At 38.2% G+C, this 27,474-nt stretch overlaps 1 protein-coding gene across 1 annotated transcript; it reads left to right on the top strand.

Moving 5' to 3' along the window:
* The first annotated feature begins 13,739 nt into the window (after window positions 1-13,739).
* On the top strand, window positions 13,740-26,221 carry LOC116902925 (hyaluronidase-like). Its single transcript, XM_032905249.1, has 4 exons — window positions 13,740-14,027; window positions 14,533-15,484; window positions 22,210-22,299; window positions 24,985-26,221. The coding sequence occupies exons 2-4, from the start codon at window positions 14,564-14,566 to the stop codon at window positions 25,417-25,419; spliced, it is 1,446 nt and encodes a 481-aa protein (XP_032761140.1). The 5' UTR covers window positions 13,740-14,027; window positions 14,533-14,563; the 3' UTR covers window positions 25,420-26,221.
* The last annotated feature ends 1,253 nt before the right edge of the window (window positions 26,222-27,474 follow it).

Genomic DNA, 27,474 nt, shown 5'->3' with positions numbered 1-27,474 from the left:
TTGTGTATATGAGTATAGTACATTATAGCTGTTTTCAGACACACCAGAAGAGGGCATCAGATCCCATTACAGATGGTTGTGAGCCACCATGTGGTTGCTGGGAATTGAACTCAGGACCTCTGGAAGAGCAGTCAGTGCTCTTAACCACTGAGCCATCTCTTCAGCCCTATATTGAGAATCTTAAGGGAAAAGGAAGGTTTTTTTTTTTTTAATTGTTTTGTTTTCTTGAGATAGGGTTTCTTCATGTATCCTCCCCAAGTAGCTGTGAAATGTGGTATTTCTCAGTTCCACAAGTCTTCAATTCCAGGGACTACTCCCTCATCTAACAGATGCATCTGTCAGAACAGCTGTGAGTATCACAGGGACCTGGAGAGGAAGGGCCGTGGTGGACAGAAGCACAGAGGCTGGTTCACTTCAACAATAAAAAGTTTTTATTTTGCCTACTGCTGCTTATATATTGTTTAGCTATCTACTAGAGATAGCATTGCGAGCAGAATTTGAAAGAAAAATAGTATCTTTTGTGAGTTCTTCCTTCCACACGTCTCTGCAAACAGCATCTTTTATCAGCTTATCTGAGTTCTTCCTTCCTCCCTTCCTGCCCACGTGGCCTTGTTTTGCCTGGGAGGATATTCCTCCAAGGTTTTGTCTCGTGCTTAGTTTCCACAGTCATCAGACCACATTTGCGTCAGGGCTGTGCTCTACAAAGGAACTATATAAACCATCTGGACACCAAGGAGTCTCAACTATGACCCAGACGTCCGTAGATGAGAGAAAAACACAGAGAAAAGCCTTTAAGGATGCATGTTAAATGTATTTGAGTGAGGAGGAGAATACTATTAATATTAATTTTGTTTTTATATTTCTTTATTTACTTGATTTTATAATGCATTAGGTTTTTTCTCATTTTTAAGCAAACAACAACAACAACAACAACAAAACCAACCAACCAACCAAAAACCAAACCAAACCAAAAGAACAAAAACAAAACCACAGCACTTATTTCCTCTTTTCAGGTATCTTATATGGGGCATGTATTTCTCTGCCTCACGGTTGCTATTTCTGTATATAGACATATACATGTGATGTGTATATGCATATACCCCCACATGACTGATCTTGATGTTCGGGAAATGATGTCTGTATATTTTTCACATTAAACACATTGCCATGACTGAGACAAATTGCCAATGAATGTTTATTGAGTTGTGTTGAATCCAAGTGCCACTGACTAAATCTGGGCTACCGGTGAATGTTTACCTTCTCCTTATCAGTAAACTCATGTGAGACTTTAAATGTCTTTTTTTCCTTATGCACAATAATGTGACCTGAGTTATACATGAGGTCTACTCTCACTTCTATCACGGGGGTGGAGCCGGCTAAGGAAGAACCCATAAAAATATCCTTAATCTCCAGTCTTCCTCCGCTGGCTGTTCTGGAAAATGTTGTAAATTAATAAAGATGGGCCCATGTAGTCAAAGAATGGCAGACATGGGTGGAGATGTCAAGACTCCATTTTGATAAAGATTAATTCATGTCATCCATAGGGATCTCACACAAGTTTTGAGTATTTTGTTCAACTGTTTTTCCTCTATAATCACGTCGGCAACCTTATCAACTCATCCGACTTCACTATATTGATTTTACATCCAGCTCTCTGTTAGGCTAGCCTATTAATTTACAATTCACAGAATACTTTAATTTTTTAAAAATCAGAAATAACATCTAAAAGTGATGGTTTTATTTTTTCCCTTTTTTATTTTTACATTTTCAGAGGCCAGGAAATAAGCAGAAGGACATTCCCATGATGTCGCTTCATTTGTGAATCATCAACCACAATCCTGTGGTTGTGAAGCAGGAAGCCAAACAGAAATGTCATAGGCCACCCAGGTACCAGGTATCCCTTCCTGAAAATTTCTTACTTTTCTCTTAGTATGAAAACTTAACTAAATTTGAACTGATTTGACTTTTTTTCCATCAAAAACTGGAAATACAGGCAACCTTAAGCCCAATGGTTTGTAGGATCCATTCATCATTTTTTGTTTTTTGCTCTCTATGAACTTCCTTCTCTCTCTAAAAATCAAAATCATTAAAACATTCAGATCAAAACTTCCATCATGATTCTCACAGCCAACCATCAGAATGAGCATGGGGTCCCCAATAGAAGAACTAGGGGAAGGACTGAAGGAGCTGAAGAGGTTTGCAACCCCATAGGAAGAACAACAAAATCAACCAACCAACACCCCCCTCCCCAAACTTCCAGGGACTAAAGCACCAAACAGAGAGCACACAGGGAGGGACCCATGGCTCCAGCTGTATATGGAGCAGAGGATGGCTTTGTGTGGTGTCAATGGGAGGGGAACCCCTTGGTCCTGTGGAGGCTCGATGACCCATGTTTGCTAGGTTGAAGAGGCAGGAATGAATTGGGGAGCACCCCCAGAGATGGTAGGGTGAAGGGGTGAGGGAGTTTGCAGAGGGGAAACAGGGAAGGGGGACAACATTTGAAATGTAAATAAATAAAATAGCCAATAAAAAGAAAAGATCCTCAAAGCTAAATACTTTAAAAAAAAATTAAAATCATGATCAAAACTCTTTTGTTCCGTCACTGTTTCCTGTCTTCAGTTCAGATAAATTATGTGCAAACAAAAGCCCCTGCAAGAGAAAAATTCATCTTTGCCTGCAGTACAGTAAAAGATATATATATATATATATATAAGCATACACACATTTATTAACTTAAAGTTGTGAATTTTAATGCAATTTTAAACTCAATCTTAATTTTATACATTATCATAGTTTCATGGCATGTAAAAGATAGCCTTTTGTGGAAGGCTCTCACAAGACTTGCTAAAGAGGGAAAATTAATTAGTGTGGGAAGCAGATGAAGTCCTGAGGGAATTGTGTGTTATTGACAGGAACGTGGAATGGAAATGGCAAAGCCTTCCACTGATCTGGATCCAGTGCTCGCCAATGGTTAACGTTCCACGAACACGAGTGTATTTATAAAGAATTAACTTCAGCTTCCTCATGGATGACTGAACCTGAGACTTCAGATTAGCTAACACGTGTCCTGCTCATCTGCAGTATACTCTGAATTTCTAGATTGCTGTCAGTCAGACTCTGTGTTGTTCGTGTACATGCCTGTCTATGAATCGGTGACAGCCAGAGAATCGCATCAGGTGCTGGACCTCATGTGCCTTCCACATGGCTTTTGAATCAGGTCTCTTATTAGCCTAGACCAAGTAGGCAACGCTGTTTGTGTAGAATGGCCCAGGGATCTATCTGTCCCAGCCTTTTCAGGGCTGGAATTACAAGAGTATGACACTTAATTTAGCCTTTTGTTGGGGAGGGATTGAATTCAGCTATCACGTACATAAGACAAATACTTTATTTTTTTGTAGGGGTTGGAGAGATTGCCCAGTAGTTAAGCTTTTTTCCAGGGTTCTGAGTTTGACTTCTACCTCAGCAATCTGCAACATCTGTCCTGGACGACTTGAAATCCTCTGCTGACCAGCAATGGCATCAGGAATGCAAAGGGTACACAGTTATACAGGCAGCCAAAAACTCATACACATAACGTAAAACACACTTTCCCCAGTGAGCTGCCAGTTCATCACTGTGTTCTTAAGCTCTTTAGGATCGGCTTAGAGTCTAGGACAGGATCCTTCTGGTTTCTGTCCGTGCTCGGAGCTGACCCAGTGCCACAGCTCTTGGTACCCAGATCCCTCTGGGAGAGAGCTAGTCTCCCAGGAGGGCTAACACACCCAAGAGTACAGGTAAGACCACCACTTCTGCTCAGAGGAACTCTCTGGAGCCCTCAGGACACAGGAACCAAAGAGGAGTCTGGGACAGGATCCTTCCGGATTCGGTCTGCACCCAGAGCTTACCCTGTGCCACGGCTCTCTGTACCCAGATCCAACAGGGAAAGAGCTGGTCTCCCAGAAGTACTAACATAGCTGAGAGCTCAGGTAAGACCACCACTCTACTCTGAGGGACCCACCAGAGCCCTCAGGACACAGGAATCAAGAAGCAGTCTGGGACCGGACCCTTCCGGTTTTCATCTGAGCCCAGAGCTGACCCTGTGCCACAACTTTGGGACCCAAATCTGGCCGGGAGAGAGCTGTTCTGCCAGGAGTGCTGACACACAGACTTACACGAAAGTCTAGCCACTGTCAGTGACAGCAAGGCTAGGTAACACCTGAGACAACCAGATGGCGAGAGTCAAGTGCATGAACCACTTGGCATCTTCAGAACCCAGTTCTGCTACCACAGCAAGTCCTGGATGCTCAACACACTGGAAAAGCAAGATTCAGATTTAACATCATGATGATGTTAGAGGAAATTAAGAAGGACATAAATAACTCCCTCAAAGAAATACAGGACAGCATAGGTAAACAGAAAGAAGCCCTTCGAGAAGAAACACAAAAGTCCCTTAAAGAATTACAGGAAAACACAACCAAACAGGTGAAGAAACTGAACAAATCCAGGATTTAAAAATGGAAATAGAAATAATAAAGAAATCACAAAAGGAGACAATCCTGGAGATAGAAAACCTAAGAAAGAGATCAGGGGTCATAGACACAAGCATCAACAACAGAATACAAGAGATAGAAGAATCTCAGGGGCAGTAGAAACCATGGAAAACATTTACACAGCAGTCAAAGAAAATGCAAAATGATAAAAAAAAAAAACAAACTCCTAACCCAAAACATCCAGGAAATCTAGGACACAATGAGAAGACCAAACCTAAGGATAATAGATATAGAAGAAAGCGAAGATCCCCAACTTAAAGGGCCAGTAAATATCTTCAACAAAATTATAGAAGAAAACTTCCCTAACCTAAAGAAAGAGATGACCCTAAAAATGCAAGAAGCCTACAGAACTCCAAATAGATTGGACCAGAAAAGAAATTCTTCCCATCACATAATAGTCAAAACACCAAATGCATTAAATAAAGAAAAACATTAAAAGCAGTAAGGGAAAAAGGTCAAGTAACATATAAAGGCTGACCTATTAGAATTACACCTGACTTCTCACCAGAGACTATGAAAGCCAGAAGACCCTGGGCAGATGTCATACAGATTCTAAGGGAACAAAAATGTCAGTCCAGGCTACTATGTGCAGCAAAACTTTCAATTAACATAGATGGAGAAACCAAGATACTCCAGGACAAAACCCAATTTATGCAATAAATTTCCACAAGTCCATCCCTACAGAGAATAATAGATGGAAAATTCCAACACCAGGAGGGAAACTACAGCCTAGAAAAAGCAAAAAAGTAATCTTCTTACAATGAACCCAAAAGAAGATAGTCACACAATCATACTTCCACCTCTAACAACAAAAATAACAGGAAGCAATAGTCATTGGTCCCTAATATCTCTCAATGTCAGTGGACTTAATTCCCATAAAAAGACATAGATGAAGTCTGAATACGTAAACAGGACCCAGAATTTTGCTGCATATAGGAAATGCACCTCAGTGACAAAGAAAGACATTTCCTCAGAGAAAAAGGCTGGTAAAAAAATTTTCCAAGCAAATGGTCCCAAGAAACAAGCTGGAGTAGTCGTTCTAATATTTAGTAAAATCGAATTTCAACCAAATGTTATCAAAAAAGATAAGGAAGGACCCTTTAAAATCAAAGGAAAAATCCACCAAGATGAACTCTGAATTCTGAATGTCTATGTTTCAAATGCACCTACATTCATAAAAGAAATCTTGCTAAAGCTCAAAGCACACATTGCACCTCACATAATAATAGTGGAAGACACCCCACTCTAATCAATGGACAGTTCATGTAAACAGAAATTAACAGAGACACAGAAAAACTAATAGAAGTTATTAACCAAATGGATTTACCAGATATCTATAGAACATTTCATCCTAAAACAAAAGAATATACCTTCTACTCAGCACCTCATAATATCTTCTCCAGAATTGACCATATAACCAGTTACAAAACAGGCCTCAACAGATACAGGAAGATAGAAATAATCTCATGCATCTAACTGATCACCATAGACTAAGGCTGGTCTTCATTAACAACAAAAACATCAGAAAGCCCACTTACACCTGGAAGTTGAGCAACTCACTACTTGATGATAACTTGGTCAAAGAAGAAATAAAGAAAGAAATTAAAGATTTTTTTAGAATTTATTGGCAATGAAGGTACAACATACCCAAACTTAGTGGGACACAGTTTGGGAAAGCAGTGCTAAGAGGAAAACTCATAGTCTGAGTGCCTTCAAAAAGAAACTGGAGAGAGCATACACTAGTATCTTGACAGCACACCCGAAAGCCCTAGAACAAAAAGAAGAAAATACACTCAAAAGGAGTAGATGGCAGGAAATAATCAAGGTCAGGGATGAAATCAACCCAGTAGAAACAAAAAGAACTACACAAAGAATCAACAGAACGAGGAGCTGGTTTTTGAAAAAATCAAAAAGGTAGATAAACCCTTACTCAGATTAACCAGAAGGCACAAAATCAAAAAAGAAAAGTGAGTCATAATAATAGAAACTGAGGAAATTCTAAAACATCATCAGCTCCTGTTACAACAGCCTATACTCAATAAAACTGGAAAGTCTGGATGAAATGGACATTTTTCTAGATAGATATCACATACCAAATTTAAATCAGGATCAGATAAACCATCTAAACAGTCCCACAACCCCTAAAGAAATAGAAGCAGTCATTAAGTTTCCCAACCAAAAAAACCTCAGGACTAGATGGGTTTAATGCTGAAATCTATTGGACTTTCATAGAAGACCTAATACCAATACTCTCCAAATTATTCCAGAAAATAGAAACAGAAAGAACACTATTCGATTTGTTCTATGAAGTCATAATTACATTTATACCTAAACCACACAGACCCAATAAATAAAATGTACTTCAGACCAATTTTTAAAGAATGGTGATGCCAAAATATTCAATAAGATTCTCTCAGACTGAATCAAAGAACACATCAAAATGATCATCCATCATGATCAGGTAGGCTTCATCCCAGGGATGCTGAGATGGTTCAATATATGGAAATCTACCAACAAAATATTCTATATAAACAAACTCAAAATAAAAAACAACATGATCATTGCATTAGATGCTGAGAAAGCATTTGACAAAATTCAACACCCTTTCATGTTGAAAGTCTTGGGAAGATCAGAAATTCAAGGCCCATACATAAACATAATGAAAACAATATACAGCAAACCAGTAGCCAATATCAAGCTAAATGGAGAGAAACTTGCAATCTCATTAAAATCAGGTACTAGACAAGGCTGCCCAGTCTCTCTTCCTACCTACACAATATAGTACTTGAAGTCCTAGCCAGAGCGATTAGACAACAAAAAGAGGTCAAAGGGATACAGATTGGAAAAAAAGAAGTCAAAATATCACTATTAGCAGATGATATGATAGTATACTTAAGCAACATCAAAAGTTTCACCAGAGATCTCCTACAGCTGATAAACAACTTCAGCAAAGTGTCGGGGTATAAAATTAACTCAAACAAATCAGTAACTTTCTTCTACTCAAAGGATAAACAATCTGAAAAAGAAATTAGGGTAATGATACCCTTTCCAATAGTCACAAATAACATAAAATACCTGGTGTGACTCTAACCAAGTAAACGAAAGATCTGTACAAGAACTTCAAGTCTCTGAAGAAAGAAATTGAAGAATTTCTTAGAAGATGGAAAGATCTCCCATGCTCATGGATTGGCAGGACCAATATAAAAATGGCCTTCTTGTTGAAAGCAAACTACGGATTCAGTGCAAACCACCATCAAAATCCCAAGTCAATTCTTCACAGAGTTAGAAAGAGCAATTTTCAAATTCATTTGGAAGAACAAAAAACCCAAGATAGTGAAAACTATCCTCAACAATAAAAGAAATACTGGGGGGGAAAGACAGAATTTTAAACAAATGGTGCTGGTTCAACTGGCTATCAGCATGTAGAAGAATGCAAATTGATCCATTCTTATAGTCTTGTGCAAAGCTCAAATCCAATTGGATGAAGGACCTCCACATAAAACCAGATATACTGAAACTAATAGAAGAGAAAATAGTTAAGAGCCTGGAACACATGGACACAGGGCTATTATTCAATGTATACAAAGAACTCAAGAAGTTATGCTTAAGAGAATCAAATAACCCTATTCAAATATGGGGTACAAGCTAAACAAAGAATTCTCAACTGAGGAATATTGATTGAATGACTGAGAAGTACCTAAAGAAATGTTCAACATCTTTAGTCATCAAGGAAATGCAAATCAAAACAACCTTGAGATTCCACCTCACACCAGTCAAAAAGGCTAAGTTCAAAAACTCAGGTGACAACAGATGCTGTCTAGGATGTGGGGAAAGAGGAACACTCCTCCATTGTTGATCAGACTGCAAGCTGGTACAATCACTGTGGAAATCAATGTGGAGGTTCTTCAAAAAATTGGACATAGTATTACTTGATGACCCAGCTGTACCTCTCCTGGGCATATACCCAAATGATGCTCCAAAATATAACAAGGACACATGCTCCACTATGTTCATAGCAGCTTTATTTATAATAGCCAGAATCTGGAAAGAACCCAGATGTCCTTCAATGGAGGAATGAATACAGAAAACATGGTACATTTACACAATGAAGTACTACTTAGCTATCAAAACATCATGAAATTCATAGGCAAGTGATGGAACTTGAAAATATCATCCTGAGTGAGGTAATTCAATCATAAAAAGCACGCATGGTGCGCACTCACTGATAAGTGTATATTAGCTCAACAGCTTGAATTACCCAAGATACAATCCACAAACTCCATGAAACTCAAGAAGAAGGATGACCAAAGTGTGAGATGTTTCAGTCCTTCTTAGAAGGGGGAACAAAAATATTTATAGGAGAATATGGAGATAAAGTTTGGAGCAGAGACTGAAGGAATGTCTATTCAGAGACTGCCCCTCCTGGGTATCCAGTCAATATACATACAGCCAGCATACCCAGACAATATTGCTGATGCCAAGATGAGCATGCTGACAGGAGCCTGATATAGCTGTCTCTTGAGAGGCTCTACCAGACAAATACAGAGGGGAATGTTCACAGCCAAGCATTGAAATGAGAATGGGATCCCCACTGGCGGAGTTAGAGAAAGGATTGAAGGAGCTAAAGGGGTTTTCAATCCTATAAGAACAACAATACCAACCAACCAGAGGTTTCAGGGACTAAACCATCATCCAAAAAGTACACATGGACGGTCCCATGGCTCCAGCTGCATATACAGCAGAAGGTAGTCTTGTTGGGTACCAAAGGGAGGAGAAGCCCTTGGTCCTGCCAAGGCTGGACCCCTAGTGTAGGGAAATTTCAGGGCTAGGAGGCAGGAAAGGGTGGGTTGTTAGGTGGGGGAAAGGGGATAACATTTGAAATGTAAATTAAAAATATCCAATAAAAATTGTGGGAAAAAACCCTGAACATTTGTTCTAGAAATGAAACTCAAGATGGATGATCAAAATGTGAATGCTTCACTCCTTCTTTAAAAGGGGAACAAGAATACCCTTGGCAGGGAATAGAGAGGCAAAGATTAAAACAGAGACTGAAGGAACACCCATTTGGAGCCTGCCCCACATGTGGCCCATACATATACAGCCACCCAATTAGACAAGATGGATGAAGCAAAGAAGTGCAGACCGACAGGAGCCGGACGTAGATCTCTCCTGAGAGACACAGCCAGAATACAGCAAATACAGAGGCGAATGCCAGCAGCAAACCACTGAACTGAGAATAGGACCCCCGTTGAAGGAATCAGAGAAAGAACTGGAAGAGCTTGAAGGGGCTTGAGACCCCATATGTACAACAATGCCAAGCAACCAGTGCTTCCAGGGACTAAGCCACTACCTAAAGACTATACATGGACTGACCCTGGACTCTGACCTCATAGGTAGCAATGAATATCCTAGTAAGAGCACCAGTGGAAGGGGAAGCCCTGGGTCCTGCTAAGACTGAACCCCAGTGAACTAGACTGTTGGGGGAGGCGGCAAGGGGGGGGGGGTGGGGAGGGGAACACCCATAAGGAAGAGGAGGGGGGAGGGGATGTTTGCCCGGAAACCGGGAAAGGGAATAACACTCGAAATGTATATAAGAAATACTCAAGTTAATAAAAAAAAAAGAAAAGAAATTATTCTATTTGAGTCTCTTCTGTGACAATATTACATTAGATTTATGAATAAATTTGTATCCTTGTTTTAGAAAAAACAAAAAAAAAAAAAAAAAAAAGACAAACCAGCAACCAACAGATTGGGAAAAGATCTTTACCAATCCCACACCTTATAGAGGGCTAATATCCAATATATATAAGAACTCAAGAAGTTTACTCCAGAGAATCAAATAACCAGGTTAAAAAAATGTGCTACAGTGCTATACAAACAATTCTCAGCTGAGGAATATCAAATGGCCAAAAAGCACCTAAAGAAATGTTCAACATTCTTAGTCCACAAGGAAATGCAAACCAAAACAACCCTGAGATTCCACCTAACATCAGTCAGTATGGCTAAGTTCAAAAACTCAGGTGACAACAGATGCTGCCTAGCATGTGGAGAAAGAGGACCACTCCTTCATTGTTGGTGGGATTGCAGACTGGTACAACCACTGTGGAAATCAGTCTAGAAGTTCCTCAGAAAATTAGACATAGTACTACCTGAGGACCCAGCTATACCACTCCTGGGCATATACCCATAAGATTCTTCAACATATAACAAGGACACATGCTCCACTATGTTCATAGCAGCCTTATTTATAATAGCCAGAATCTGGAAAGAACCCAGATGTCCTTCAGCAGAGGAATGGATACAGAAAATGTGGTACATCTACACAATGGAGTACTAAACAACAACAACAACAACAACAACAACAACAAACCAATGACTTCATGAAATTCTTAGGCAAATGGATGGAACTGGAAAATATCATCCTGAGTAAGGTAACCCAATCACAAAAGAACACACATAGTCTGATAAGTGGATATTAGCCCAAAAGCTTGAATTACCCAAGATACAATTCACAAACCATATGAAGATCAAGAAGAAGGAAGATCATAGTGTGAATGCTTCAGACATTCTTAGAATGGGGAACAAAAATACTCACAGAAGGAAATATGGAAACAAAGCATGGGTCAGACACTGAAGGAAAGGCTATCCAGAGACTGACCCACCTGGGGATCCAGCCCATATGCAGCCACCAAAACCAGACAATATTGTGGATACCAAGAAGTGCATGCTGGCAGGAGCCTGTTACAGCTGTCTCCTGAGAGACTCTGCCAGAGCCTGACAAATATAGAAGCAGATGCTTACAGCCAACCATTGAACTGAGAACAGGGTCTCCAGTGGAGGAGTTCGAGAAAGGACTGAAGGGGCTGAAGGGGTTTGTAAACCCCATAAGAAAAACAACAATATCAATCAACCAGACACCCTAGAACTTCCAGGGACTAAACCACCATCCCTAGAGTACACAGAGATGTACCTATGGCTCCATCCGCATATGTAGCCTTGTCTGTCATCAGAGTGAGGAGAGGCCCTTGGTTCTGTCAAGGTTAGATGCCTCAGTGTAGGGGAATATCAGGGTAGGGAGGTGGGAGGGAGTTGGTGGGTGAGTGAGGGAGCAGCCTCATAGAAGCAGCGGGAGTAGTGATAGTGGCTTTCTGGAGGGGAAATCAGGAAATGAGAAAACATTTAAAATGTAAATAAAAATTATCCAATAAATGAAAAAAAGTCTATGATATAAATACATAGAGAAAAAAGATCAGCTTAAAATTATATGAGTGAAGCTCCTTATCAATGACTTTTTTCATGCATTGTATCTTTGATATTGTACATAGAGAGGCATTTCTTTGCCAAGGTGGTAAATATTTTTCTCTCTGTTTTATAATTTTGTGTTTTACCTTTAAAGATCTGTAACGTTTTTGCAATATGTGGAGCTAATGTTGTTTTTGTCCTCACATTCCTTGACTCAGTTCACTGTCGAAAACATATCAGAGCCAATACATTCAAGTGCAGGCATGTGCTATAAAAGGGAAAAAACAAACTGTGTTTCACACTATAAAGAACAAAAATGGCTTGTAAGAAAGCCATAGAGATTTTTTTCATTAAATGAAAAAGAAAAAAATCTCATGGAACTAATAATACATAATTTTGTTACTATACTAGACCTTTGTTAGAAAAATGTTTGTTGCCAATCAAAAGAAGGCCAAAATAATAAATTAGCTCTAGGCTAGTGACAAAGATAGGGTCCATACTACTTTATATATACAGAAAACAAGATTAAAATTCCCTACAAAAGAAGCTTGAAATTGGATTTTACTAAGGCCTATCTTTTATTTATTTATTTATTTATTTATTTATTTATTTATTTATTTTCCGGAGCTGGGGACCGAACCTAGGGCCTTGCGCATGCTAGGCAAGCACGCTACCACTGAGTTAAATCCCCAACCCCAGGCCTATCTTTTATATTTTTGCCACCTTTTCTCTAACATGTTTTATGCAAGGCGACATGCAACGAAATTTAATTCCAAGGGTGTTTAAGCACACACTGGTATGGAGATAGGACATAAGGAAAGTGAAGCACTCTATCTATGTAGAGTGAGTATACTTACTTCCCCTGAACAGTAAAGATGGAGAATGTTGACTCCTCCCTCTTCTATAGGGCGGACCCATTCACATTCACATTAAGATCCTATAGATGGAGTAGAGTGATGGGTAAGGAGCCATATGTGGTGACTTACGGTTCCATCTGGTATCACAATACAAAGTCCATGAAGTCTGTCATCTCAGTAAAATCCAGAATATTTGAGAGTAAGCTACTGATAGCCTCTGATTTGGAAAGTGACTGTATAGAAAGCCCTTTTTTTTTTAAGTTTTCTTTCCTTCCTTCCTTCTTTCTTTCTTTCTTTCTTTCTTTCTTTCTTCCTTCCTTCCTTTCTTTCTTTCTCTTTCTTTCTTTCTTCCTCCTCCTTCTCCCCCTCCTCCTCCTCCCTCCCCCCTCCTCCTCCTCCTCTTCTTTCTCCCCCTCCTCCTCTCCTTCTTCACAAACTTTGGGTGCTATGCTATTAGAATTTATATATGATTTTGGTTGGTGTATTTTTCTAGCATTTGTTAAATAAGAAAAGATATATACTTAGTAATGTATAACTCCTAAAAAACAGACAAAATTTGACTACTTCAAAGAAAACCTGCAATATGTTTATGTTCTGGTTTAATTTCTGGCTACGATGAAGTATCTTGACCAAAAGCAACACCGGAAACAAAGGATTTATTTACCTGACAATTCTAGGCCATAGTCTGTCATTTCTGGGATGTCACATCAGGAACTAGTCCCTAGTCCCATCATATCCATAGTCAAACACAGAGAAACAAATGTCTGCATTTTTAATGCTCCGTTATTTTTCTTTACTCTTGGAGAGGTCAGGGCCCGACCCATGACATGGTATGGCCTACCATGGTTTGGCTCCTCCTACACCAATAAACAAAAAAAATCTTCACAGACACATCCACTGGCCAATTTCCATGTAGATATTTTTCCAGTAGAGACTCTTTTACCAGGTGATTCTAGATTGTGTGAAGTTAACAGCCCAAACTAACCAGCATACCTTAGTGTTAAATATGTACACTACATACCAAAGTAACTTGGCTAGTTTCAGCCATATTGCTTTCAGGCTATGTTCTGATTGGCTGGGATGTGTCACTCCTTAGTCCCTATGTTCTGGTGAGATTCTTTGGCAGTTTTTGGTTTTAACTGACTGTGTGTGTGTGACTAAAAGGCTGAATTTTGTTTGCAATTTAGCTGCTGAGAATATGGCCCAATTCTTTCATAGAAGAATAGTGGTCTTAAGGAAATAATACTTTTTAAATGTTCATTTATGTGCCCAAGAAAGGATGTTAGCGAACTCTACAATCAATAACAGATGATTGATGGCATCTCTAGTTTCTGTGTCATCCTATGCTGTTCCTGTGGGAACTCTTCTGTGTTTGGAAACAATCAAATAAACCTTTGAGGTCAGTATACTTCAAATTCTATACACTGTACTCCTTTTTGTTAATACATATCATTTCTTTTCGTTCTACATAATATTCGCCTAAGTGCCTATATCTGTTAATTTCCAAGTGGCCGTGTTTTTGGAATTTCTTTAATAGAAAAATATAATAGTGTATTGAGATGCCCTTTACTAGTTGGCCTCACACTAAAGGCTTGCTGGTGTATGATGGGTTGGGTCATTTACTCAGAATTATAGAAAGTTAAATTCAGAACAAAAAAGCAAGCTTGCATAGATGAACATAGTGTTTACATGGAAGAGGATTTGTATGAAATTTCTATTCTGTATTCATTAAGTGTCCTTCAACATTTCAAGGAGGGAACAAAAGTCTCACTCTTCTCTTGTTCAGATGACACCGTGAATAAGTATGTTAATAAACCCTGTAAGTCTTTCAAAATATTTAATTTATACTATAAAACTTGCCAGGCATTTGAGTTCTTCATGTGATTGTTTGTTTTTGCTTTTAGTACACTTGTGTCATGCTGAAAACAACAATCCATGTGTAGCCAGTGGGTGGCGCAGCTTGGTGAACTGGTGCTCTTGGTTCTGGTGACTCAAGCCGCTCTCAAACCAGCAATGCCTCCCGTGATCAAGAACCAACCTTTCAACATTTTCTGGGCTGCCCCTACTTTGTTTTGTAAAGATAACTTCGATGTAAATATGAATCTTCAAGCGTTCAACATCATTCCCAATCCCTTTGAAACCCAGAGTGGATCCACTATTGCTGTATTTTATCCAAAGGAACTGGGATATTATCCTTATTTCTCTGAAGATGGAACATCCTTCTACGGTGGAATACCTCAGAATGTGAACCTCTCTGAGCACCTCAGGAAAAGTGCCAATGACATTGCGGATGCTGTCTCTTTGTGGCGATCAGAAGGACTTGCTGTTATTGACTGGGAAGGCTGGAGACCCCAGTGGGATAGGAATTGGGGCGGCAGAATAATATATAAAAACCACTCGCTAGCCTTCACTCGCCACCATCATCCTGACTGGGCCGAAACGAAAGTGAGAACAGTTGCCCAGCAAGAATTTGAAAATGCTGGAAAAAGTTTAATGAACGTCACTCTCACGTTGGCGTTAGAAATGAGACCAAAGCGTTTATGGGGCTTCTATCTCTATCCAGATTGCTACAATTATGATTACCGGATAAATCCAGAGTTCTACACAGGTAGCTGCCCAGACGATGAAATTTTCCGCAATGACCAGCTCATGTGGTTGTGGGAAAAGAGTGCAGCACTTTATCCTTCCATATATTTGAGTAAAATATTAAAATCAGACTTAAATGCACTGAAATTTGTTCATTTTCGAGTGAGAGAAGCCCTGAGAATTGCCGAAAAGGCTAGGAAGGACTATGCTTTGCCAGTTTTTATTTTTTCCAGACCATTTTATTTGCAAAGTATTGAAGCTCTGTCAGAGGTAAGAAAAAAAAGTCACATTAAAAACAATGTAGGGTTAATAGAATGTATGTAAAATTTAGAAAGAAACCTTTGGGTGATATTTATTTCTCATTAAAATGTTATTCTAATATTAAAGGAGTATGTTTATTCAACTTAATTTTGAAATTCCATACAACTGATTAGACATGCTATCTAGAGTTTTAGAAGATAAAAGAAACTAATTTAGATCGCCAGTGTTACAACAGAGAAACCCAGTCTCACAAACAAACAAACAAACAAAGAAACAAACTCATTTAGAACTCAAGAGTTTATCGTAAAGGTTCTGGTTGTTTTCCAGACTGGAAGTGTATAAACTGGGGATTTGGGATTAAGGTATTCATCAAATGAACTTTTCATTATACAGTATTATATTTGCTGAAAGGATGGCATGGATTCTATTGAATGTTTCTTAGGAGTCCACCGTATGGGTTACCAGTGTCAATGGAGTGAGTAGTTTATATAAATAGGTATTTTGATAATTGGTTGTAACTGTCAACTTGACACAATCCCCTGGGAATCCCCTGGGAAGAGATTCTCAGTGAGGAATTGTTTAAATTGGGTTGCCCTGTGGTCATGTCTGTTGGGAAATGCCTTAAATCTGCTAGTAGATGTGGGAAGAACTAACATGGGATGTAGCATTTCCTGGATTTGGATCCTGGATGGAATAAAACAGGAAGAAGTGAACTGACGAGCGGGAAGCAGGCAGACATCCGACCTTTGTCTGTTCGTGACCAAATGTGACTAGCTGCTTGCAGTCCTTGCTATCTTGACTTTTTTGTAAATGCTGGGCTGTAACCTAACCTTGTGAATGACAATAACCACATTGTTTCATGAGTTATTCTCCTCAGAATATCTTATCACAGCAATGGGAAATGAAGCCAGGACAGGGGTATCTTCAGCTTTAGCACCGAGTATGAAGTTTAGAACTCTTTGGTGAACTTGCTTGAGACATAATGAATTTGCAGATTCTAGAAGTGCTCAACCATCAACTGGATTGTCACTTGGGGCGTTGCTGTATGGATGTAACCATTAGGCAGATAGATTCATGAGATAATTACTAACCCTACCTGAGTGCCAACAGCTCCATTATTACAATGACTAACACAAACATAAGACTGTTAGAGTTCATTTCCTTAGAACACTATGTTACAGTAAGGGCACTTAAGTGCAGAAGCAACTATTCCTATAAGATTTCAGAATAAAACCTGTTAACCTAATATTTATTATATGTTATTGATTAGACTACCTAGTTTTAGCATCACAAGATTACTAATGTCATTCAAAATGGTAGGTTCATTCAATAAAGGACAAAAAGAATTATAGCATTATGGTAAAAAAAAAATTCCACTTTGACTCAAACATGAATTCCCTTTTACCTGGATTTTGCTTTAGTTTTTTTGATGGACTACTTTCTGTACCAGAAAGAAACCTACATTTTCAGGCAATATTAATTCTTAAGAAGTTCATGCATGTAGAGTTACTTTGCCTTTGGATAACTTTACACCATTAATTCTAATACTATTTCAAGTACAACGTAGACTAAGTGTTTATTTCAGAAGCCAATCTGGGCCAGAGGTGGGAGGTTCAACAGGTAAAATTACTTCCTTGCTTTGCAGACATGACAACCTATAACCCACAAGAGGAGTAGAGAAAAAACTCCTGAAAGTTGTTCTGTAATCTGCACACATGCATGATTGCAGTGTATCTACACACACACACACACACACACACACACACACACACACACATACACACACTTAATAATAATAATAATAATAATAATAATAATAATAATAATAATAATAATAATAATAATAATATTGTTTTAAAAGCCACCTCTCTGAATACTTTAAGGCACAGCTCTTGCTTTCCAAAGTCTTTTCACAGAATGATCCTTCAACTGACAGATTTCTCAAATATCACCTTTTCAAATTCTTTTGGCAAAAAGACTATTTGAGCTACAATAACTACCAGCCTGGCAAGGAAGCCCATTGGTGCAATATTAACACCAACATCATGGGCAACTGACCACTTAATGGTCAGACTTAAGGCCTATTTCACAAGATGAAAGCTATTCTTGACACCATTATTGGGATCAAGAACCTTCAACTAGATGGATCATAAGACTTAGTGAAGAACTATTACTATTATTTAGTAGAACTGTTACTATTCTACTAAATCAGCAAAAAGAAAATGAGCTTCTTTTTGCACTGGATGGTGATTAATACAGAGACTCACACCTAGCTAAGGTATAGAGAATAATAAGAGACCATGGAATGTTCAACCTAAGTGGTATATATTACTTCTACTTCTAAGGCTCAGGGATCATTGCAGAAGAGGAAGCAGGAAAATAGTAGGAGCCATCTTATGGGTTTGCACTTATGGACTCAGAGTGGTTGTGACAGCATGCACAAGACCAACATAAACTAAAGCCAAACAGAATTCTAGAGAGGAGGTGGACACAAAGTTTCAGCCCCAGATGAGGAGCTGAGTTACTTATAGCTCCTAGGAGAGAGGGAGGTTTGGTTTTTGTGAAGAGTCTAACACCTGGGAGGCTAACCATGATCCAGTTGATTGCCACACATCTCAGAGTATATGGGGAGCACAAATTGTACTTGATGGGTTAAAAAAGAAAAGGAGGACACAACATTGAACAAGGGAGATCTGACAGTTGGGGAAGGAGCATGGTTAAAACACATTGCGTGTAATAGGGTGGGCATTTCAAAGAACTAATTTTAGAGGTTATAATTATCCATTCAAAATTATTTAATGACTATGAAGGGTCAATAATACTGTTATTAATACTAACAGCAACACTAATAATCCAAGAAGCTAAAGGATTCACTTAAAAATAAATGGTGAATTAAGAATGTTTTAATGTGTCTATGTTTTCACTGTAACCAGACACCTGAGGTCTGGTGCAGAATATTTCTCTTGTTGCAGCAGATCTGTTCAAACAGTTTCAGAGTTTGGAGCATTTTAGGTTTGGGAATTTCTGCTTAGGGATCCTTTTACTAGTCTTTGTGATCTGCAATTTTTAAGGTAATACAAGGGATGAACTCATTCTTCTACTATGTAAATGGTAACGCATTACTTAAACTTAAGACCAGACTTTTGCCAGGGCACATTTGAAAGAATCAACAAAAACTTCTTTGAAAGAAAGCTCCCATTGAAAAGTTATGTTTCTTAGACAACAGGTAAAAATAATCTATACTGTTGGTTGACAAATAATGCATGCACATCAGGAAAGCATTAAACTTATTAATAGCTTTAATTTACCGTATACCTTTTGATGAATAGAGTATATGGTTTATGAAGCAGAGTTCAGAGGGGATAGCCTATAGTTGACATTTTAAGTATGAGAGTAGGATTGGGAGAGATGCTTCAGCAGTTAGAGCTCATATAGCCCTTGCAGAAGACCAGAGTTTAATTCCCAGCATCTATATCAGGCAGTTTACAACTGACTGTCACCATAACTCCACAGGCCCCAACACCCTCTTCTGGAATTCCCCATGTGCACACACCCCACCCACATACACACAAAACTAAAGATAAAATCTGAGAAAGTCAGAAACTTGAAGTCGTTCAGGTTCCAAGCCTTTCAAATAAGAGACACTTATTTTTGCTAAGTGCTTACATGATTGGAGCTTTTTCAGAGTGTAGGAAAGCTTGGTTGTGGCATGAAGATTTACTCATCTGGTCCTTGAGTGCCCAGCTTTTCAAAGAGTCTCTAATACATCATGGGAGAGGAAAACATTTAGACCATTTCCTCTGTTGTTCACCTTACCTTCCCTATCACTCTGCTTCTAGTTTTTGGCCTACAACCCTGAACACAACCTCCTCCTCAATTTCTAATCTACTCAGTCACTCAACTTAAAAGTCATTTGAATGCCTTCTTTCTTCTCTTTCTATTATTTGTCAACAGGTAGCTAAGAATTATATGTCCAAATTAGAAATGACTCTAATGTCTTCCCTCCTCTTTTTTTGGATGATCATTGCACTTGTTGGGCCTTCTAATTTTTCACAAAACAACTCCCATCACTCCTAGTTATTATCTTTGATCTCTACCATCGTGACATCCCTACCCAATGTTTTTTTTTAATGACTGCAAAAATATATCTTACTAAAGTTGCAAATTTGTACTATTCTAGCAATAAATACCTATAAGCAAGTCTTTTTCTATTGATAGTATTTGTTCTTTGACAATTTTATACATTACATAATACATTTTGACTACCCTCATACCTTCCCTACCCTCTCATACTTCCTTCCTTTTCTTGTGACTGTTGTTCCCTTCTACAAATCTCTTTTCCACATTCAGGTCCTTTTGTTCTGTTCTGTGATCTTGACTTTTTAACAAGGGCTGTCAATGGGACTGTGGGTTTGGAACTATCCATTGGTAACTGGTGGACTCATCTCTGGGTTACAACTGGAGACGATGAATGACTAACTCACCTAGACTTTCTTAATAGTTAAATGGTTAGGAGGGTAGAGTCCATGAGCTCTTCCCATTCATGATTCACTGTTGACAGGTCCAGTCTTGTGCTTGTTCAGTAAACTCAACTGTAGCTGCTTAGATAACGTGTTTGGAATGACTATATCTCACTTTAAAGGTAGAACTTTGCAGCCTTCATCCATATTTGTATTGAGAACCTTAGAGGGGTGGTGAAACAGTTATGTTTAGGGCTGAGTACTCTCAGCACCTCGAACAGCTTGAATCACTGGATTCACAAAGTCTTTCACTGAAAATAAAGCTTCTCTGGCAAGCTTGGGAGTAGCATTTGTCTATGAATATAAGTATAAATATTTAGAAGGAAGTTCCACATTATATAAAGAATACTATTCAGTTTCCTCATGGAGTCTGATTTTCCTTATCGCGGGTTTAAAACTTTTTTATTATAAAATATTAAAATATTTTTATATAAAATATTATTTATAATTTGGTTACATTTTCCTTTTTTCACCTCCAAACACTTCCACATACCTTTACTTAACCCTCCCCACTCTCCTTCAAATTTGCAGCCTTTTTTACTCATTATTATTATATGTATATATTATGTATGTATGTATTATATATATACATATATTCCTAAGTATAACCTCTTCAGCCCGTATAACTACCTATATGTTTATTTTCAGGGTTGATGTTTGGCACTGGACAAGCAATTGTTGTGCTTTTCCGTGGGGAAGGTCCCCTCACCTTTTCCCGGCTTTCTTCAGTTGCCTTGTCCTTTGGGTAGTTCTTTGTGTAGAGTTGAGGCCTCATGGGCTTTCCTCCATCCAGTTCAACATGTTTATTGCTGTCATCTTTGTTCAATGTTCCCTGAGCATTAGGGGTGGGGATGTGTTGTTGATGTATATTAGGATAGGGATCCACAATTCTGCAATTCGGTTAGTTATGGTTGAAGTAAGTGTCTTTGTTACAGAGAGAAGTCATCCTTTTCGATCTACATTTGGTCAGTGAAGTTTTCATGGGTACAGACTGCTACAGTTAGGAGATATAATCTCACAGTAAGCTCCCTGATCCTCTGATTCCTACAGTCCTTCCACTACCTCTTCCACAATGATCCCTGAGCCTTAGGGGTGAGTTTGTGTTGTGGAGGTATCTATTAGGACAAGGATTCACAGCTCTGCATTTTGGTTGGCTGTGGTTGTAATAAAGGTCTCTGTTGCAAAGAGAGGTTTCTTGGATGAGGGGTGAAAACTACACTTAGGTATGGGTATAAAGACAAATGTGCATGGGTTGTTAAAGATTTCTAAGGTTTAGTAAATTAGTGGTGGAAGATTCTCTTCCACTAACCAAGTCTTCACTATCATTTGTCACCAAGTAGTTAGCTAGTTTTTGGTACCAGACACGGTCTCCCTCTTGTTGAGCTGCTGATCAAGTCTTAATACCAATTAGAGAGATACTGTCTTTTGGCCAGGTTTATAGCAACATGCATGGATTTTGTTTTTGTGGAACAAGCCTGAAATCCAATCAGGCAAAGCAGCTGGTAATCTCCATAAAGATAGTGGGCACATCTTGCCTGGCATGTTGGTTTCATAATTTATAGGGTTCACAGATGGGTGAACCAGTAGCTTGTACAGCATTCTCTGGGACTAGAAAATCTAGGCAGTCAGGAGAAAACGTCTAGTTCAGTCTCACTTGATTTCTCTGTATCCTATAACCAAGATACATGCTGTGTTTATCACTAGGGTCTCCTCAAGTAGGTAAGAGAGATGGTAAGAGCTGATTTAACAAGGCCTCTAGGGACTTCCTGACTGAGAGCACATAATGAGGTATCCCACCCTGGCACTGTGGTTTATTTTCCTTCAACACACTATGGAGTTTAGGAACAGAACTATCTTAATACTCTTAAGTAGATAATTTATCATTGCAGTTGGTTCTGTTTATATACAAGGATTCATATATCTTTATTTCTCTCCTAAATATGGATATTATTTCATTGTATTGTCTTTATATGTTTATATGTCTATCTTAAACAATATTTTATAGAACTCCAGATCAAGGATTAGAATCTATGTATTTTTATAGCCTCATTATTTACAGCATTTCCTGGCATACTGGAATATTATCAGATAATCTAAAATGCTCAAATCGCCTTTTCCAGTTCTTTTATACTTTTTTTTTTTTAAAAATAACAAACAATCTTAATGAGTTAACATGACTTGACAAAAACTTCTCCTGGTCCTTCTCTTTTATAGGAGGACTTAGTGCACACAATTGGTGAAAGTGCTGCATTGGGAGCAGCAGGAATAATATTGTGGGGAGGATATGAATATTCTGATACAAAGGTCAGTGTTGATTTCTCTGTTAGTGTTACCTTCTAGTCAGTGGTTCTCAACCCTTCTAATGCTGTGATGCTTTGACCCCTCCCCCCCAACCACCAAATTAGTTTCATTGCTACTCTATAATGGTAAATTTGCTACTGTTATGAATTGACATTTTTGTAGATAGAAGTTTACTAAAGGCATAGCAACTCACAGGTTGAGAACTGCTGTCTAGCTAGTGATCTTAAACATGTAAAACAGTTTAAAAACATTTAAAAATGTTTTCTCACATCAGTTGGCTGCCAATTATTTGTTTCTTCGGCTTTAACAAAGTTCAAAGACTGTAGGGATGAACACTGATCACCCACCTCTATACTACACTGTGGCTAACAGAAGGGTGGACCGGTGTAATCTTCAATTGGGCAGCCTAAAGTAAGAAGCCGATTATTATATTCTAAGGGTATAATTTGAGGTGTGTTAAGTAACTACCCTCAATCTTACTTTCTTCATTTAAAAATCGTACTAGACTTAAGCTCACAAGGCAGGAATTTTAGTCAAATAAACACTATTATATATACCGAACACACGTTATTATAAAAAATTGAAAATAATTTTATTATTATGAAGAATAGATTTTTTTACAATTTTTTATTTTGATGGTAGCTTATGATAAAAGTGTACATGGAAGGAAAATTGTATTTGTACAATAGTTGGTTGATATTTTTAAAATTTTGTAGCTAGAATATTTAACCTAGAATTTAAGTTATAACAAATTTGGAAGGTCATAATCCAGTATTGTTGATTATAGATACCATGTTATACAGCAGATTTCTAACATTTGCTTGTTTAGCATGCATGCATCTTTCAGTGTATTGATTTGGCAATTTAGATAACTCAGGTATAAGTGGGCTCAGACTGGGGTGCTTTTTGCTATTTCTTTGATTACTCAGCATAATGTCTTCTGTGTTCCTTAGCTTTGCCCCAAATGGCAGAATCTTCTATTTTTTTTTTAAAGATTTATTTATTTTGAGTATTTGGGTACACTGTCACTTTCCTCAGACACATCAGAAGAGGGCATCAGATCTGATTACAGATGGTTGCGAGCCACCATGTGGTTGCTGGGAACTGAACTCTGGATTTCTGGAAGAGCAGTCAGTGCTCTTAACCACTGAGCCATCTTTCTACCCACTTACTTCTTCTATTTTTAAAGACTGAATTACATTCAATTGTATATATATCACATGATCACTATCTATTTATCTCTTGATGACTCTTAACCACTGAGCCATCTTTCCACCCCCCATTACTTCTACTTTTTAAAGACTGAATTATATTCGATTGTATATGTATCACATGATCATTACCCATTTATCTCTTGATGGACACTCAGGTTAGTTACAGTTCTTGACTACACAAAGTAGCCCTGCATTGCATATAGAAGTGTAGGTGCTACTTCTAGATCATAATGTAACCTTTCTAAATATGTATGCCCATAACTGTGTATATGAGCACATATGTACGTGCATGTATATGCATGCATATGGTAGCTCTATTTTTAATTTTGAAAGAGCTTCCATACTATTTTCCATAGGTCTTGTATCTTTCCATTTGAATCAGCAGGCTAAAAGGGTTTCAAACAATGCAATTGATACATGTAATCTCTACATTTGTCTTGATAGTAGCCAACCTTATGGGTACGTGGTAATGTCTCATCATACCTTTGATTTGCATTTTTCCCTGAGATTTACAAATATGTATTTATGTCTTTTCTATTTCTTTGTACAGGTGAGCTAGCCAGCTTTTTTTCCCCTTGAGACAAAAATCTCTCTATATAACTGACCTAGAACTTTCTATATAAACTAGTCTGGCATTGAACTCAAAGAAATCCACAAGCCTCTGCCTTCCAATTAAGTGTTGGGATTAAAGATGTGTGCCACCACGTCCCTGTCTGTTTATTATCCATATTTTCTATGTTAGGGACTGAACCTGAAGCTTCAATATGTTTGGCAAGGTCTGTCCCAGTGAGCTATATCCCTGGCTTTCATTTTATCTCATGTTTTTAGATGAGATCTTACTACATTGTCTGGGAGGGCCTTGAACTCAACTCTGTGGGTCACGCAAGCCTCAGACTTGTGATTCTCTTCCGCGGCCTCCCAAGAAGCTGGTTATAGGTCTATACCATCAAACTTGGCTGTGCTGGTGTTTGTTTTGTTTCTTTCCGTTATCGTGCATGTTATTTTGAGTCACTTCTGGTATGTAACTAGTTACTGTGGGAAATAGGGGTTTTACACATCTTTTCTTTTACTTTGTAGAATACCTTCTCATTCCACTGACAATTTTGCTTTTTCTTTGTTTGTAGAAGTGTTTAGTCTGACATAATTCGTCTTGTTCCTTTAGTCTTCTGCAAAAAAGCTGTCACAGTTGACAGGAATTAGGAAGAAAAGCAAACTTTCTGCTTAAAGTTATATCTATTTTTTTTGTGTGTTTAAGTTTAACCAACTTTTTGTTAAGTTTTGTATGTTATATAAGTGAGTGGTTCTATTTTGTTTAGATCACTTCCCCCCCAACACTATTTGTTAACAAGTTGATCTTTTCCATGTTGTGTATTCTAGACACCCTTGTCAAAGTTCACTTGATTGTATACATGTGAATTTATTTCTCTGGACTCTGTTCTGTTCTAAAAGCATCTCTTATATTTTTTTCTTACAGGAGACTTGCTTATCTTTGCAACAAACTGTTCATGGGCTATTGGGCCCCTATGCTCTCAATGTAACATCAGCAGCAAAGCTCTGCAGTCAAAGTCTATGTAACAGCCATGGAAGATGTATTCGGAAGACACCCGACTCCTCCTTTTATCTGCATATGCCTGAAGATAACCAAACGAATTCTGTCACGAGCAAAGGTGTCAATTTTGTCATTTCTCCAAAAAGTAAACTGAAGGCAATAGTGAATATGAAGAATGGATTTGTGTGTCACTGTTACTATGGCTGGCACGGAGAGTCCTGCAGATCTCACTCTCCAAATCTCCAAAAGAACAAGGCTCCTGCAACTGGATTTAATTTAGCAGTTTCTGTTGGCATGACCTTATTTGTGATTCTGATGAATTTTTTCCTAGTCCCTACTACAATGGTAATTTTTCTGTAAAACACCGAAGAGAAGAAAACATTATCTTTCTCTGATTGCAAGCCTTTTCTTAAGAACTTTTAGTTTTAAGTTTCATACACATTGTTGGTTGCTCAGTTCATGGTGGGTAATTGGAATTCTAATCTCATGAAGATTAGAAGTTAAGGATAAACAGACATGTATGATGGTGATAGTAGTCTATAGAATTAAGAGAAAACAGGTTTAAGGCATTAGGAGGTATTAGAAAGCACTGGAAATTTTATAAAAGATTGTCACATAAGGCCTTTATAGTGAGAAATCAGAGAGTAGATGAATTAAGTCAACACTATCAGGGAGACAGATATTAGAGTTTTCTCCTATAATCTGAGCACCTGGAAGGCAGAGATAGATGACAAGTTCAAGGCCAGCTTAGCTGACAAAGTGAGCTCAAGTCAGTCAAGACAACATAGTGAGAATTTGTCTGGGGGGGGGGATGGTGGGGGGGAGGGAACTAGAAACAAAATAGGAAAGATCCAAAAGAATGTATCTGGGAAATAAAAAAAGAGCAAATCCAGAGGATTAATTCCAGGGATTGTGAACTTTTAAATCACAACAATAATAAAAAACAACAGCACCAACAAGAAGGACACCAATAGGATCGTCACCTATGGAGATGAAAATGACTCTTTAAATGATCTCATCAAGGATTAACTTTATCCAGAGTACGTTTGTCTCATCAATACCAAAAGATAAACTTTACTAGCTTTCTACACAATTGAATTTAAGTCAGAAATTCTTTTGTTCAATACTTTTTGGTTTATTGAAATATACTCTATCCAAACAGTCTCTTAATTGTCACTGGATGGTGATTCATTTGAAATTTCATTATGGTGACCTGACATAACCTAGCTGTCATCCAAATAATTTTATTTCACAAAGATCCAACCTTTCCACAAAGGTTCAATAGAGTGTGGTGTCCTATTATTAGTTTTCTAAGGCTAGGACAGGTATTTTCCTCTCTAATATGTCTTAAATTTTGCATTATTAGGTAGATATCATCCTGGAACACACATAGAACTTTATGAAAAGTCATATTCAGATTCTCACAGTCACATTAATTGTTTCATTAATTAGTTATTCCATTATGTGTTCTGGGAAAAAGTAAAAAGTAAAGAAAGCAGTACGGGAACCTAGATTGATGGGCATGTATAAATTCTCCTGTTTTGTTGGTCTCCTGTAGCACAAAACCCATATTTACAGGAACTAAAGCCTTTGGCACAAACATGCAATGTCTTTCATAAGCATTCAGTTGCCTACTAAGACACACAAGGAGCAACTACTCTTCCTACTCTTCCAGTGATGAAAACGTATTTAACAGCTATTACAGCAGGGCTCAGACACCTAACTCCTTCTGGTAAAGCAGGAAAGGCAAATGTTGAGTAGTAATACCATTTTGAAGATGAAGGTAATAAAACAGGTAAAGAATAATAGAGACATGCTCAGTTGTATCCAGCTACCAGTGAATGAATTAGAGGCAGAATCCACTGTTTAAAATGCCCCTGAACTAAACCACTACCCAAAGACTATACACGGACAGACCCATGGCTCCAGCCGCATATGTAGCAGAGGATGGCCTTGTTGGGCACTAATGAGAGAAGTCCTGCTAAGGCTGGGTCCCCTAGTGTAGGGAAATGATGGGGGTGGGTGCGAAGGGGGGGTGGGTGGAGAGGGGGAACACTGGTACAGAAAAAGAAGAGGGGGATGGGATAGGAAGTTTATGGCCAGGGAAATCAGGAAAGGGAATGACATTTGAAATGTAAATAAGTAATATCCAATAAAAAAATAAAATGCGCCTGAAATCATTAGGGAATATGAAAGGATTGGTATATTAGGAGAAAGGGGAAAACAATTAGTAGAAGAAATGCTAGCAACCCTAGATAGTCATTTACAGTTTTCTAAGTAAGAACACTAATGGATTTGATTTCACTAGTATTATAAAATACAAACAATGCCACATTTCGGTTTTTTAAAATATTTATGTGTATGACTTGCTTTGCTTATATTTAGGTATCTACATCACGTGCATGCAGTGCCCTC

This window comes from Rattus rattus, chromosome 6 (genome assembly GCF_011064425.1).
Source record: "Rattus rattus isolate New Zealand chromosome 6, Rrattus_CSIRO_v1, whole genome shotgun sequence".
NCBI lineage: Eukaryota > Metazoa > Chordata > Mammalia > Rodentia > Muridae > Rattus > Rattus rattus.
The sequence above is the reverse complement of the archived record's forward strand: the minus strand, read 5'-3'. Positions and strand labels throughout refer to the sequence as shown.